Raw genomic sequence first — 16,518 nt, 5'->3', positions numbered from 1 at the left:
ACCAGAAGAACCTTGAACAATGGAAGAAAATTTTTTCCTCCCCAAAGTCAGCTTTCCATATTGCAAATATTTTCTCCTAGTCTGAATCAGTTCTTTCATTGTAAAAAATGTCCTTTAATCAGCAAAGGCTTATATTTTGATGAAATCCAATTTATTAATATTCTTATTCTATAGTTAATACTTCTTGTATATTCTGTAAGAAATCTTCCTGTACTCCAAGGTTGTGAAGATACTCTACTTTTTTCTTTTTATAAGCTTTAAACTAATTTTAGTTTTACATTTAAAACTATAACCCATCACAACCTGGTAGATCCAAAACAAGACCTGATCATCTACATTTGCCCTCTTACAGCACTAAATTATGTTTTCTACCTTTATCTTGCATCTACCTACCACTTCAGCATTTTATTTAAAAAAATATTAATAAGGGAGAAATGTGGGATTCACATATAAATCAAGTATAAAAATCAAACAAATAATCATATCTGACTTGATTGTTTATAGTTCATAATGCGTGATCAAAACTGAAAGTTTCTGTGATATGACTGCCCTTGCACTGTTCACCATGTAAGAACTTATTCACTATGTAAGAATTTGTTCACCATGTAAGAACTTGTTCGTTATGCTTCAGAAGATTGGAGACTGTTGAGAATTAGGCTTGGGGTTGATTAATGATTGTGCATTGAATCCCCTACACGGAATTTTATTGTTGTTAACAACCATTTGATCAATAAATATGAGAGATGCCCTCTCAAAAAAAAAAGATCCAAAACAAGACAAGGATGTGTACTCCTACTGCTTCCATTCAACATATGCACAGAGCAATGAGCAAGAAAAATAAATTGCATAAAGAATGTTAAGGAAAAAAAACTATCTTCAGTGAAATAATTATGTAGAAAATCCAAAGAAATCCACACACACTAAATATTCTCTTTTCCTTCAAGTCTGTTTTTTAAATATATAATACTAAGTGATATTTTAATTTACTTCTTATACAAACTTCTTACCCTCAAACTGATCCTCTCCATGATGCTCCCAAACTCCCCTTTAGTGGTATCTTCTACCATCAGCTTTCAGCTTGCCCATTTGTAAAGAAAACAAAAGCACTGAGAGCTTCTGGGGACACCTTTCCCAGCCTGAGGGTTTGGCCAGAAATGCCACGCCCCTTTCAATAAAGTCCAATTATCCCAACTGGCAAGGCCCCTACCATTTCATCAAGTTTTCTGTTACCTCTAACCAAACACAACCTCATTCCTTTTAAGCCCTCACAAATCTTCCTTCCCCACCCCCTGATAATTAATTAACCATACAATAAAGGTGAACAAAGGCATTTATGCAGTTTCTCAATCCAGTGTATTCATTCAGCCAGTCTCCAGCAGGCTGGACAATTCTGTCTGGGCACCAAGACGGAGTGGGCACCTCAAACGCTCTGCCTCACGCAGCTTGTGTTCCAGTGGCACAGTCTGGAGGCCATGAGCTCCTACAGAGCAGGAGCTGTTTGTCACTACCTTTATATTCCCTGTAGTAAAATGTAACAAAAGCCTCATCAGCTGCCACACTAAGCATAGTATGGTGGAACTGGCAGCACCACCAGGTCTATCAGGGATCGGGATCTCCTTGGTCTCCGTGAAAGGAAAAGTAATGAGGCCTCATGTGATCAATTCAGGAGCATCTAGTATGTTATTCATTTAATAAACACAGTTTCTTTTTAAAGCCTCAGTAAGCCAAATTAAGCAAACTACTTTTAAAAATTCTTGTGACTGCGATGAAGTATGTGTACAGCATTAGCAGTTTCAAGGGAAGAATCAATAAAGGCTATCTTTTTCAACCACCAACATTCAATTCTGGGAGTTATTAAAATTCAGCCCATCTAAACTTTCACAGATGGAAAGGCAATTTGTGTCTAAAAAAGTCATCTGACATTTTTCCAGTGTGCAAATATTTATAATTGCTTATCCCATGTTTTGAAGAAGATATTCCTAAGCTTCAAAAGAAACAAACTGTATGCCACAAAAGCATGTCCAATAAAAAGAACTCTGGAGCATTATGGATGATTTTAAGATCATCTCAGGCAGCAACGAAGTATCTGTATTCTGATTTGCATGTCCACCTTCTCACTGGACACCCTCCTCAAACGTGCAGGTAGCATCAGGGCTGCCCACCCCTCAGCTGTAGTTACCACTACAGACCTTCCCTTCACCCAACCAAAGGTACCTGCTTCACTAGGCATGCTTCCAATGCAGGGGGAAACAGGGTACGCAGCCCTTGGCCGTGGGAAACCCTTCAAACCGGGGAGAAGAGGTCACGAATGAACACAAAGATAAATGTAAAATTATGTACCATGACTACCACTGGGAGGGGGGTTGATACTATCATGAGCGATAAAGGGTGGGGACCTGATTAAGATGTGATTAGGGGTTCCTTAGAAAGAAGGACTTTCTAAGGAAATGGCGCATGCCTTAGGACCACGTCACCCCACAACTGTGTTGAAATCAATGTCGCCAGAAATAATACAAGTGATGTAACTGTACAATTTGCCAACTTTTCTAAGAGTGATTTAGGAGGGCCACCAAACAGGGTCTCTGAGGCGTCAGTCAGTGCAACACAACAAAGCAATGTTCCTACTGTCACTAGTACTGGTCCTTGGAGCAAACACATGCTGAGGGTCTTGGAAAAATTGGGGGGCATAAGACAGCTCAAAGCAGTAATTCCCCTTACACAGCCCATCAGCCACATAGTGTGAAGTGAAGGAAAGAGTCACCTCTCTTAGTTACACAACTCTGGAGCTTTAGAAGAATGGTGCATGCCTTAGACAAGCAGACTTTAGCTTAGCCTCAACATGCAGAAAAATCACCTGATGAACCTGTTAAATATTTGGAGTTTCAATCCTACTCCCAAGAATTCCAATTCAGGATTTACAGTGCAGCTGAGAAACATTACAGTTACCCCTAGTGATTCTGGAGGTATAAAGGTCACACTCTGAAAAACACATGTTACACTAAAATCTCCCCACAGGAGGTTTCATCTTGACAAGAGGCTTTATGCCCAAACTCACAAAGCGAGCAAGTATTATGCAAGGGCTTCCCGGAAGTGTTTGCTTACAGGCTGACCCCGTGCCTGACCTTTGCTACCCCTGGGCTTGGAAGTAGTCTGAATAAACTACACAGCCTGCTGCTACAGTTCCTGCCCCAGACAACTGACCAGAGGTGACAGAGAAGCAGACACAGCTCTCTCCCCTGAGTCAAGGGAAGCAAGGCCACCATAGGCATGGCAGCTGGACCCCTAAGGGGACCAGCACAAATGGGCACAGCATAAAGTACATGTGGGAACACACCTGATAGGAGAATAAGAATGGTGGAACAGAGACAGGACAGAAAGTATTAAATTCATATTTCTTAAGAATCTTCTATGGATAATCAAGACAATTTGGTATTGGCACAAGAACAGACTCACAGATCAACGGAACAGACTAGAGTCCAGATTTAAACCCAAGCACATATGGACAAACAATGGGGAAATGACAGCCTCTTCAACAACTGGTGTTGGCAAAACTGGACAGCTACATGCAAGAGAATGAAACTGGATTATTGTCTAAACCCATACACAAAATGGATCAAAGACCTGAATTTAAGTCTTAAAACCATAAAACTCTTCGAAGACAACATAGGCAAAAATCTCCTGAATATAAACAAGAGCAACTTTTTCCAGAATGCATCTCCTCAGGCAAGGGAAACAAAAGCAAAAATGAACACATGGGACTACGTCAAGCTAAAAAGCTTCTATACAGCAAAGGACACCAACAGCAAAACAAAAAGGCATCCTACAGTATGGGAGAATATATTTGTAAACAACATATCTGACAAGGGGTTAACATCCAAAATATATAAAGAACTCACACGCCTCAACACACAAAAAGCAAATAACCTTATTAAAAAATGGGCAGAAGATATGAACAGACACTTCGACAAAGAAGAAATTCAGATGGCCAACAAGCACATGAAAAGATGCTCCACATCACTAATTATCAGAGAAATGCAAATTAAAACCACAAATGAGATATCACCTCTCACCAGTTAGGATGGCCAACATCCAAAAGACAAATGACAACAAATGTTGGCGAGGATGTGGAGAAAGGGGAACCCTCCTACACTGCTGGTAGGAATGTAAACTAGTTCCACCATTGTGGAAAGCAATATGGAGGTTCCTCAAAAAACTAAAAATAGAAATACCATGTGACCCAGGAATTCCACTCCTAGGTATTTACCCTAAGAATACAAGTTCTCAGATTCAAAAAGACATATGCACCCCTATGTTTACTGTAGCACTATTTAAAATAGCCAAGATATGGAAGCAACCTAAGTGTCCATCAGCAGATGAATGGATAAAGAAGAGGTGGTACATATACACAATGGAATACTATTCAGCCATAAGAAACAAACAAATCCTATCATTTGCAACAACATGGATGGAGCTGGAGGGTATTATGCTCAGTGAAATAAGCCAGGCCGACAAAGACAAGTACCAAATGATTTCCCACATCCGTGGAGTATTAACAACAAAGCAAACTGAAGGAACAAAACAGCAGCAGACTCACAGACTCCAAGAAGGGACTAGCAGTTACCAAAGGGGAAGGGTGGGGGAGGGTGTGTGGGGAAGGAGGGAGAAAGGGATTGAGGGGTATTATGATTAGTACACATGGTGTGGGGAGGATCATGGAGAAGACAGTGTAGCACAGAGAAGGCAAGTAGTGACTCTGTGGCATCTTACTACATGGATGGACAGTGACTGCAGTGGGATATGGTGGGAGGGACTCGATAATATGGGTGAATGTAGTAACTACATTGTTTTTCATGTGAAACCATCATAAGAGTGTATGTGTATCAAAAATACCTTAATAAAAAATTATTTTAAAAAAGACTTCTATGGATCAGGGAGCATGCCACATACTTCACATATTTGTCTCATTTTCATCCTCATAAAACATAGGTGGTAGACGTTGTTATATAGAGAGATGAATGAAGAAACTGAAGCTTCCAGGAAAGGCACTTGTTCCAGGATCCAGAGCTGGGAAGCCAGGTTTTGAACCCAGGTCTCTTATATAGAAGGCCAATAATGCTCCTGGATTTTGTTGGGAGATCTAAAGATGGATAGGAACAAGCTGGCTAGGAAGACAGAAGAGCCCCACTCTAAAGAGAACACCAAGGCAAGTGGAAAGGAGCAATGAACAATGCCTTAGCCAAGTCGAACTTTAAATAGTGGCCCTTTTGTCAGAATGCTGAATGTTGATGTTTCACAAGTTTTTTTTTCATATAATTAATATACAATCACATGAGTAACACTGTGGTTACTAGATTTCCCCCATTATCAAGCCCTCCCCACATAATCCAGTATAGTCACTGTTCATTGGCATAGTAAGATGCTATAGAGTCACCACTTGTCTTCTCCATGCTATACTGCCTTCCCCATGCCCCCTCTACATTATGTGTGCTAATCATAATACCTCTTAATCTTCACAAGTTTTGATGGAGAAAGACGTTTAAAGGGAAAGAGGTAAAAAGTTAAGATGCAATTTGGCTGCTCACGAATGATTCAGAATGGCAGTGACCCAAAAGCTTACTGTGGCCCCTGATGGGGATTCCAAGTGACTTTCCCATTCCACCAACCCACCCTGCCCCCACAACATACCTGTATTTCCTATAGTAAACAAATATTTCCTTATAAAGATGTAACATACATGGTGTGCTTTGTTGTTGTGATGTTTTAGTCTACTTTGGGAGTATTGAGAAGGGGCTAGAGGGGCACAGGTTCTCCAGACATAAAAACAAGAGGAGCAGGTAAAGTGATAGAAGACACACAGGACACCCCCACAGACACATACCCCTGAACTGTGGAGCCATCATTCCCTTTCCTCCTTCCTCAACAGTTCAGTCCACAGCTACCAGGTAGGGCTGGGCAACAAAGGACGTCTGAGCACAAGCTAGGTGAGTAGGAAAGGGGGACAAGTCCCCACACAGCAGTGACATAACTGGTGACTCGTCACATACAAGGAAATCAATTAGATATGTAAATGTGATGAGGATAATGACAGCCTCATCTCTTACTGCCAAAGAAAGAAACTACAAATACAGAAAGGGAGAGAACTCGGCTGAATCCTCGGTAGATTTATAGTAGAATTAGAGGTATCAGACTGAACTCATGGATTTTAATATGTACCTATATGAAAACAGAAATATATAGAAACACAAAGGAAACATGTATGTGTATCCCCAGCTCTGTGCTGAGAGATCTGGAAGCAGTAACACCCCAGAAGTATAATCACACCTAATGCCCAGACCTGCTTTCCTTCTTTTTTTTCCCCTCAGACCTGCTTTCTAAATGTCTTCTCCACTTAAAACGAACCAGAACTCCTGTGGAAAGAGCCAATTCCAGGGCTAGAGTAGGGAAAATACAAAACTAATCTGAAACATCTTACTGCAGTTAAAAGTAAGAAAGTGTTCAAGGAATGATAGGGGCATTTCAGAAGGACACAGAACCAACCTGAAGGAATGCCTAATGGCCAAATTTGGGGTAATCCAAATATCTAAACAATTAAGGAGAGTAGCTTATTGTAACACGGAATAGAAGGGAAATCTACAAATGAGTCCATCTGAGATAGACAGACAGACAGAGGTCTTGATGGGAGGGACAGAGGGAATGGAAAAAAAAGGAAGGAAATAAATCTGCAGACAAAGGGATATTTACAGTCTCAAGGGAACTCCCAACAAAATCTTACCAATTACCAGGGGGAAAAGAATAACTTTACGGAGGAGGTACCTTGTAGACTCATCTTAAACAACTGACTGACATCAACTATAATGGCATAGATCAAAACCATGCAATGAGAACATTTCTCAAACAATACATTTTTAATATTTCAAGTTGAGAAACATTATACAAAATAAGGGGCCTACAATCTTCGAAAATATCAGTCATGAAAACCAAGAAAAGATTAGAGAACTATTCCAGATTAAAGAAACAAGAAAACAAATGTAAAGTTATTCTGCAATGGATCAGTTTCATGTAAGGTACAATATTGGGCAACTTACACAACCTCAATGGAATCTGAGGACTAAGGGGTAGAAATGTATCAATGCTAACTTCCTAATTGATTTTGATGGTTGTGTTGTGGTTATACAGGACAGTGTACTTGACTGTAGGCAAAATACAGTAAAGTAGTCCATGGTGATAAAACATGTTAGTAACAAACAAATAGTTCCTATAATATTCATGAGGGGAAGAAGAGGAAGCCACAGTTTTTATCCCAGACATTCCCACCAATTCCATGCAGTCCTTGAATGCATTTATGTCAGTTGTCTTAGACAAACTATTATAGTCTACAGAGTAAAGCATCATGTCCCATGTGATGCTGACTAGAGGCACCAAAGTTAGGTGTGTGTGTGTGTAGGTGTGTGTGTGAGTGTAAGAAGAAAAACTTACCATCAGTAACATGCCTTAGCAAGGTTGAGTACAACACTTAAGCTATTTAGAGCTCAATGAATGTTACCTACTGCTGATAGCCCTGTATTTCAGTATGGGGTGTTCACTGTGCTGATCCAGAGGTGGTTAAAGGATGAGAGTACTGGTTACATCTCCTGACCCACATATTGAAGAGTCAAGTGTGAGGCAAACAGTTCTCATTCCAGCATGGTGGCACTGCATGCTGAAGAGAACAGTTCCTACAGACCAACCTAATTCTTTGGCCTAAGCAACAAAACTGAAAGATAATTGTCCACATGTTCTCTTCAAACAACTTAATTTCTGAACCAAGAAATGCAGAGTAAGAGGGAGGATGAAAAACATCTTCTTTATGCTTTCCAAACTATCTCTGTACCTTCTTTTCTACATTAGACGGCATACACCTTTCAGGTCATATTCACTACTCATACAAATGTTAAAGGCCCACACTCCTTTTTCTAAGGAAAACATTTATTCTATGTGTAGGAACGCACATCTATGGAACAATCAGGTTAGAACAGAAGATTAGTTCTTAAACTTTCATAGCAAAATAACCTTCTCTTCCTCTTAGCAGGTAGTTAAAAAGTTCCTTGTTTCTTAACCAACACACAAATGTCCTGTAATCAGTAGACAAACTGATAGTTAGATACTATAGAGACAAAAATTCATTAACGCTTTATGACCTGAACATGTGTGCAACTTCTGTCATCTCTTCTCACACTGCATAGAATCTGATTAACTTTTTCCATAATCTGTAGCAAACAGATGTCTCATCAACCATTCAGAAGCTCAGGAATCAAGACTGTGATACTTTTCAATTAGAGAGAACTGAAGTCCAAAAGAGCAAGTTGAGTAACAGAGAGACAGACAAACAGACACAGCAATTTTCCTTTCTCCTAGATTCTCAGGGTCCAGTCTACACAGAGAGGAGTCTGGATCATATTGTTCTCGATATTCGTCACATAGTATGCTTGCCTTTTAGGAGTTTAACTCTGTGCTCTTGGTCTCTATGAAGCATCAATGTAAGAACACTTCACTTGAATAATTCCTATATCTTCTGTGAAATCAGAGCTGAAAACATAATCCACTATGTCACACAATTGTAGAACCCACAGAATGTCTTTTTCATTGATTACAATGCCAGGAAAAAGTCTGTCTCTGGAAACAAATGGGCAGGCTTTCTTTCCACAGACAATGAATACTATTAATTCAAAGCTATCCAGGGGAAGGAACAGTTCCCTTGTGAGTATTAGCAGTCAGAACACTTGAAGTCAAATGCAGTGCTGGTACCTTCTATACTCTATTTTGCTTAGATGGCTTACTATGATTTTATCTTTAGTTGGTCTGCTTTAAACTATCTTTAATTCTATCAGCAGATTAAAATCCTCTTTTCAGTCCTCCAGAGTACATATGTACATATGCATATATTTTTTCTTTCACCATTTCCCTTCTGGTATCTATTTTCTGGTTTCTTCTATATTTAATTATCTAACAATTTAAGATGATATTGACAGCAAGAGGCTAATTAAATAAAGACCAAGGAGTTTGCACCTTATTAACTCCTCTAGTCCATTCCCTCCCAAATTCCGGGACAGCCCGGTGGGGAGGGCAAGCACATCACCTTTGCAGTAGTCTGCGGGGTCCTCCTGCTCCTCATCGTCTGATCCCAGGATCTCCTCCTCTGGCTCGGGGGGCGTGGGGTCTGGCGGTGGCGGCGGTGGCGGTGGGGGGGGGACTAAGGGAGCTTTCTGCTGAGGCTCCGGCCTGAAACAGCAGAAGGAGAATTCCTGTTTACTGAGAAGCAAATCTTGCATTGTGGACACACTTGATGATTCCTTAATACAGGAAAAAATGAAAACGTGTCACACACGAGGAAGAAATGTTGATTAATGTCACTGCATCCATTTTAGCTGAATTCAGATATATTTCAACAGACCAGCCAGGAGGTAAAACTATGCTTATTAGCTAAGGAATATTTTTACAGGCATATTTCTCTCTGAGCTTCAATATTTTTTAAGTCCTGACAATATTATGAAATGTAAGTAAAATAAAAGAGCATCCCACCATGATACACAGCCTTATTATTCCCACAGAGACTATAAGACAAACGAAAGCAGCTTGGAACTTACAAAGGAGCTTATTTTCCATTATTTTAAAATCAGAATTCTTTTTCTCACAGAAATAGTAAAAATGTAGTTAGGTTTCCTGGATAACTCATAAAAGCTGACTAATATAAACTATGGCTGATGTACAGCTGTCTTCATTAAGGAATTCAGTTATCTATCAACCCTGCTTATCAAGAACACTGAAATTAAAGAAAACACTGACAGTCAAATACAAATATAGCTCACACATTAATGCAAGGCTTGCAATGGTCATTTCTAATTGTCATAAAAAGACTGGTGTTTAGTGTACTCATTTATAAAGAACAGGGAAACCTGTAATACCAAAAAAAAAAAAAAAAAAAGCTTGAGAGATAACAGATATGTAGAATAACTCCAGGATATATTAAATACATTTGTTTATAAGTAAAGCATTCATAATGTGACTCTATAAAAACAAGCTTTCACTAACTATACAATTTAACAGCTAGTTCTAACCACGCTCCAGTAAGGAAATTTGAAGGTAGTAAGGTCTCCACTTGGACGCCAGAAGCACATCTCTCCCTTCCGTGGCAAGCTGCCCTAACAATTGGAACACCACAGCCCAGACCTGGTGTTGTACAGTCGGGAGGCAACTGACACCAGGCAGCAGGGCAGGCGCGAAGGGTTAGGCTGGTGGATGTGTTCACCAGATGCTGTTTCAGGAGGGTGAGCAGGGAGGGGGTCTCTGGACTGGGGAACAAGGGAAATCCCTAAGCAGTGATGTGGTGGCCCAACTGCCATGTTTTTGGCCTGCTCAACATTCACACTCCCATCCCCAAAGCACCTTTTGGGATACTGCTACTCCCTGCATAAGGGAAGGCTGGTTCTACAGCCTCTCTCCTCTCACTGTGCAGTCAGCCTAGCGGGGCACAGAGACAAAGCTCACTCTTGAGCCCTGGAACCTTGAGAAGGTCCAGTTGACACAGGTAGCTAATAGCAAGGGGCAGGACCAGAGCCACTGCCCGGACTACTGGCCCTCTCTAAGCTGGACATCTGGATTCTTGCCAAATCTGGCAGCTCCCAAAAAGCCTTTACTACACTGCCTTTAACTTAAGATTGTTACAGCTCATTTATGTGATCTGCCGTACACAACAAAGGGGGGCAAGGGTGGAAGACAGCAGAAAAGTCAGCAGTCATGAGGAAAGGGTGGGGACTGCACCCCAGAGGTAATTTTAAAGGCAAACACTAGTAAGTATGACTCCTTTTGGCAGGTAATGGCCAACTAAAGAATGTTTATAAGCTGAAAATGACTTGTATTGATTTCTGTTTGCTGGAATCTATTAATACTGAAAGGTACAGCCCCCTGGGTAACAGGCATTAGAAGCACAGTGGTGGTAACACTCTGAGCTAACCAGTCTTCATGATAGAGCCCTGGAAGGGGATAATCACAACCACATGCCCACATCATTGCCAGAATACATCCAAAAATTCCAACAGACATTATGGAAGTGCAATAATCTTTCTGGCAGCCTTGCAAATGCTCATTTTCCTTTTAACACACATGCTCTTACTGGAAGTAGAATGGTCCCAGGCACAAGCAGGTCTGAGAAGGGGGAGGCAGGAGAGGAATGCAACCCTCTCACCACTTCCCCCGTACAAAGGGGAAGTTCACAAATGTGTGAACGAATTACAAGGCTCAGTGCTCAGGGGTGTGGGCAGAATCTACCTACTTGACAAATATGCTCCATCAGGAATACTCTGAAAATGGACTGTTTCTTCCTTAGAAATTTTATATGAAAATAAGGAGATTCTCAAAAAGAAAGCACATGGTATATTCCCTGAAGAAACTATGGAACAATTAATGGGGAGAGAAGAACTGAAGGATCTTGTTCCACCAGAGCACGATGCTAAGGTGTCAGAGAATCTGTTGTGGGGCTGTTTTGTACACTGTAGGATGCTAGCAGCACCCCTGGTTCCTGGACACTACATGTCAGTAACACCCCCCACCCCACCCATCCAGTTATGATCATCAAAAATGTGTCCAGACATTAATAAATCCCCAGGGGCAAAATCACACCCATCTAAGAACCAGTGCCCCACTAATATTTTTTATACATAGCTTGCTTTACCTTAATGGAGGAGATCTGTGATAAGGGAGAAGACCATCTAACTTTCACAGGCCCATTTTCTCTCATTTGAGAGGCTCAGAAACCTTTATCATAATGTGTGTCTCTCTCTTTTTCTTCACCTGCTTGGTGAACTGCCTACATCACTTAACAAAATCCCAGAGCCACTGGTCTCGGTGAGCAGGCACTTCTTGTCCCTCCAGTGAGGGTCACATGGAACATGTGGGCAAAAGCTTCCCCACAGCCAGTTCTATCATGTTAGAGGGATGAGTCAGGATACTGTAAAGTATGAAAATTGAGTAATGTTGATGTAATATTTCAACCGGCTATCCTATCTAAACACCTAGAACTGTGCTGTCCAATATGGTAGCCACTGGCCACATGTGGGTACTGAGCACTTGGAACGTGGCTAGTCCAAACTGAGATATGCTGTGTGTGTAAAATATATACTGGATTTCCAAGATTTATTACAAAAAATGTAAACTATTGTACAAAAAATATAAAATAATTTTATATTACAATGTTTTAAATTAAATCCACCTGATTCATTTTACTTTTTATAAGTGACTACTGGAACTTTTAACAAATGAGGCTCCCATTATATTCATACTGGATAGCACATGCTCTAGACCCTTCAGATTCACCAATACCAGAGGAACAGCTTAGTCTTGAAATCAGAGATTCCTAGTCACACCAGTGATTATTTTTTCTAAGGCTTTTCCCAGTAATTGGCTTCACACCAAGTATCACCAACTCTTAAATCACTCAATTCATCATAGTAACATTCAGTACAATCACTGATTCTTTTTCATCCCATCCATCCTTGTTACTGCCTATCCCATAGGAGAAACAAAGGTAACTTTGTCTCAGGGCAGATGTGTGGAGGAATGATGCCACATCATCTTTAAGACTGGCTTCTTCAGAGTGGTTTCTGGTAGTTTCTACAGTACTTTAAAGCCTGGTTAAACCTCAATTGTTTAAAAGATCAAGAGGTGACAAGTTAGCTCAAGTATATTCTCATGAAATATGTCAGCAGATCTAAAAAATTTCTTTCATCAATCCTAATGAAAACCATCAAGAGGTTTCATGTAAGAATTTACTAGATGTACTTAGGAAGCCATGAGGGGAGGGGGCAACCCATAATTAGCATCAACAAGGGTGCCAACACAATTAAACGGTGAAAGTCTTTTCGACAAATGGCACTAGGACAAATGGATATCTGTATGCAAAAAAAATGAAGTTATAACCCTACCCCACACATACATAAATATCAATTCAAAATGGATCAAAGACATAAGTGAAAGAACTTAAACTATAAAACTTGCAGGAAAAAAATGAATAAATCTTCATTACTTTAGGTTAGGCAATGTTTCTTAGACATGACACTAAAAACAATAAAGAAAAGATAAACTGGATTTGATCAGAATTAAGAACTTCTGTACTTCAAAAGTCACCATCAAGAAAGTAAAGACAGCCCACAGAATGCAAATCATGTAACTGATAAGGAACTTGTACTGAGATTTTAAAAAGAACTCTTACAACTCAACAATAAAAAGACAAACGGATTTCTAAATAGGAAAAGAACCAGAACAGACATTTCTCCAAACATGACATACAAATGATCACTAAACACATGAAAAGATTTTCAATATCGTTGGTCACTTTGGAAATGGAAATCAAAACCACAGACCCAATAGGTTCGCTATAATTAAAAAAAAAAAAAACAGACAACAACAAGTATTGTTGAGGATGAAGAATCTGAAGTACAGCAGGAGTGAAATACGGCACAGCTGCTTTGGAATATCTAGCTAACAGTTTCTAAAAAGGTTGAATTTAGAGTTACCACATAACTCAACAATTCCACTCCTAGGTATATACCCACGAAAAATGAAAAGTTATGTCCTCACAAAATCTTATACAAAAAGGTTCATGGCAGTGTTATTCACAATAAGCAAAAAGCAGAAACAACCCATATGTGCACCAAGTGATAAATGGATAAATAAAATGTGGCATAGCCTCACAACATGGTATTTATTACTCAGCCATAAAAAGGAATGCAGTGCTGGTCCATGTCACCATATGGTGGCCCTGGAAAACACTGTGCTCAATGAAAAATGCCAGTCACTGAAGATCACATGTGGCATGATTCCATTTTATATCAAAATGTTCAAAATAGGAAAATTTATACAGACAAAATAAATCAGTGGCTGCTCAGGGCTGGAGGGAGAGGAAAAAGAGAAGGAGGGATGTGGGGATGACTGTTAATAGGTACCAAGTGTCTTCAGGAGGATAAAAATATTCTAATGTGGTGATGGTTACACATCCCAGGGAACATACTAAAAAAACTGAGTTGCATACTTAAATGCATAAGTTGTATATGAGTTATACCTCAAAAAGCAAAAGCCTATACAACCATAAAATATTCTTTCATGTTTGCTTTATGCCTTTATAAAGTATATGCTTACAAGAAAAGCCAGAAACATCTATGTTTAGATTTAAGCAATCAACATGCATGGCCTTAGAACTGCCCAGGCACATTCACAGTGACAAGTAATACTTAGTTCTGTAAAAAGTAGACTGAGGCTATCTAATTGTTTACACAAGGCACTAAATTCAGAACATGTTCTCATATCATGTAAGAAATATACCACCTCAGCAACTGGAATAAAATATTTAAAAAGCAAAATTCCAACTACTCATTTACATTCTTTACAAACCATGTCTATTTTGCCCTTCATAAAACACAATTAAGTATTCTAATAAATACTCCAAACAGGGCTACCGTGAAAATGCACTTAAAAATTTTTTTTTCTTTAAATATTACAATACTAAGATTATTTTATCATGTTTACTTCACATTGTATATTTCACATACATTGGTTCTATCAGAAAAGGGAAGAAAATCTGAACAACCCACCAAAAAGCATGCATCACTGGCTCTAAGTTGCCATGGCAACCAGATGGGCTTCCTGGTTCCTTTCAGCTGCTATTTCTTTTAAGCAGGGAAAATGACAAGTAAACTTCACATTTGGCAGAGAAAGTAGTCCTTTCCTTTGTTATTAGCCTAAACAACAACTGATACAATTTAAGAAATTAATTCACTGAATTAACCTTCAACCAAAATATAAAGAAAAGGAGTTCCAAATGGATTTTATCAGGTGGAATTCCGGACATTCACATAAAGTCAACTTTCTTTTCCTTACTCCCTATGTCTACCACCTGCCCTCAAAATCACTCTCTTCCTTCCTCTCTCCTTTTCACTCCCCCTCTCTCTGTGATGATTGTTAGCCTGAGAAATATGCTATCTGGCATGTCCACTGACCTAAGGAATCAATCAATACACATGTGCTCTCAAACTAGCATATCTGCAAAGGTTTGCTATACCACTGGGTAAAGCCACACAGCTGGGGAGGAAAAAGCCATAATGACTTCATGTATCCTCTCTAATGAAAAGAGAATTTCTATACTTTGTATGAATCAAACCTGAAAGTGGACTGTCTGCAGTGGTAAGCAGACTTCTAAAATGAGCCAGTGGGCCTTACACTTGCATAATTCTGTACTCTGAGTGCAGGCAGAAACTGAGAATGTGGTATCACTCTCATAACTATGTTTTACAGCACAAGGACAGCTACCCTAGGGGGGCCTGACCTAATCAGAGGAGACTTTTAAAAGTACAGGGTTTTCTCCAGCTGGGCACAGAAAAAGTCAAAGAGATAGGCTCCAGCTGGAAGAAAGTGAACATTCATTCTGTGAACAGCCCATTAGGGCCACACAACAAGGAACCACGTGTGTGAGAACAATCCCCCGCCAAAGCCAGAAGGCCAACAAGGACTTCAACGAAGGAAATGGGTCCTGCCCAAGACCAGTGATTGTGGAAAAGGGCTCTTAGCTCCGAGTGAGAACTGCAGCCTCGACCAACAGCTTGATTTCAGTCCAGTAAGAATCCAGCCACGCTGTGCAGCCCTAATTTCTGACCTATAGAACTGTGAGTTAATAACGGGTATTGTTTAAAGCTGCTAAGTGTGGTAATTTGTACACAGCAATAGGAAAAGAATACAGCTGCCAAGTTGTCAATAAGTAATGAGTAGTTCATGTTAAATTATTAGATTTTGGCCTCAACAGTGAGATCTGTATTTTGTTTTGTTTTTTTAATAACTGAAATAGCCAGAAGAATTAAGAACCTGCTTGATGAGGAATGGGAGTGAATTCTCTTTTGGGCACCAGCAGATTAAAAAAAAAAAAAAATCTCATTTGCCACATTCTATCAGAAACAATCACAATTCCAAGCCAGATACTTTACACTTTCTTGTTTTCTAAGGCTGCACTGTTTTCTAGAATACGGAACATAGCCAACTAAAAGTCAGTAAACATTAAGTAAATCATACCTGCTCCCTGACTAATCTACATTTTAGACAGCAAAGGGTTGATGCTTGGCATCATATATATGATATCATATATATGACAGGGCTACATATTGCTTATGCCACTGGTGCTGTTAATATTTTATCAGACATTCATGGGATCTGGGAGAAAATGTTATTACAACTGAAGTGGAGAGAGATTAACAGAAAAGCTGAAACCAAAGAGTGAAAAGGCATGTCAGAGGACACCTCCGCTGATTCCACAAGGGCTCAGATCAGCACCTACCGTGTATCCGGAGGTGACCTGGCACAATGAAGCCCAGCACTGAGGGCCGTGCTGCCCAGCAAGGAGGGGAGTCATAGGTGAGCACAAATACGTGAAGGCAATCAAATGCTCCAGGTACTGTTACAGAAGGGGAGGTGGCAGAGGGCTGAGCCAGAGACACCTACTTG

The 16,518-nt window shown here is 39.9% G+C and overlaps 1 protein-coding gene across 9 annotated transcripts in view; it reads right to left on the bottom strand.

The window, feature by feature from the left end:
* SRPK2 (SRSF protein kinase 2) overlaps window positions 1–16,518 on the bottom strand; it is a 299,738-nt gene that overhangs the window by 85,549 nt on the left and 197,671 nt on the right. For all 9 annotated transcript variants that reach the window (XM_057504422.1, XM_036892368.2, XM_057504418.1 and 6 more), the window contains one exon: window positions 9,116–9,258. In XM_057504422.1, coding sequence (XP_057360405.1) covers window positions 9,116–9,258 — 143 coding nt within the window. The remainder of the gene's footprint in view (window positions 1–9,115; window positions 9,259–16,518) is intronic.

The sequence above is a fragment of the Manis pentadactyla genome, chromosome 7 (genome assembly GCF_030020395.1).
Source record: "Manis pentadactyla isolate mManPen7 chromosome 7, mManPen7.hap1, whole genome shotgun sequence".
Classification (NCBI taxonomy): domain Eukaryota; kingdom Metazoa; phylum Chordata; class Mammalia; order Pholidota; family Manidae; genus Manis; species Manis pentadactyla.
The sequence above is the reverse complement of the archived record's forward strand: the minus strand, read 5'-3'. Positions and strand labels throughout refer to the sequence as shown.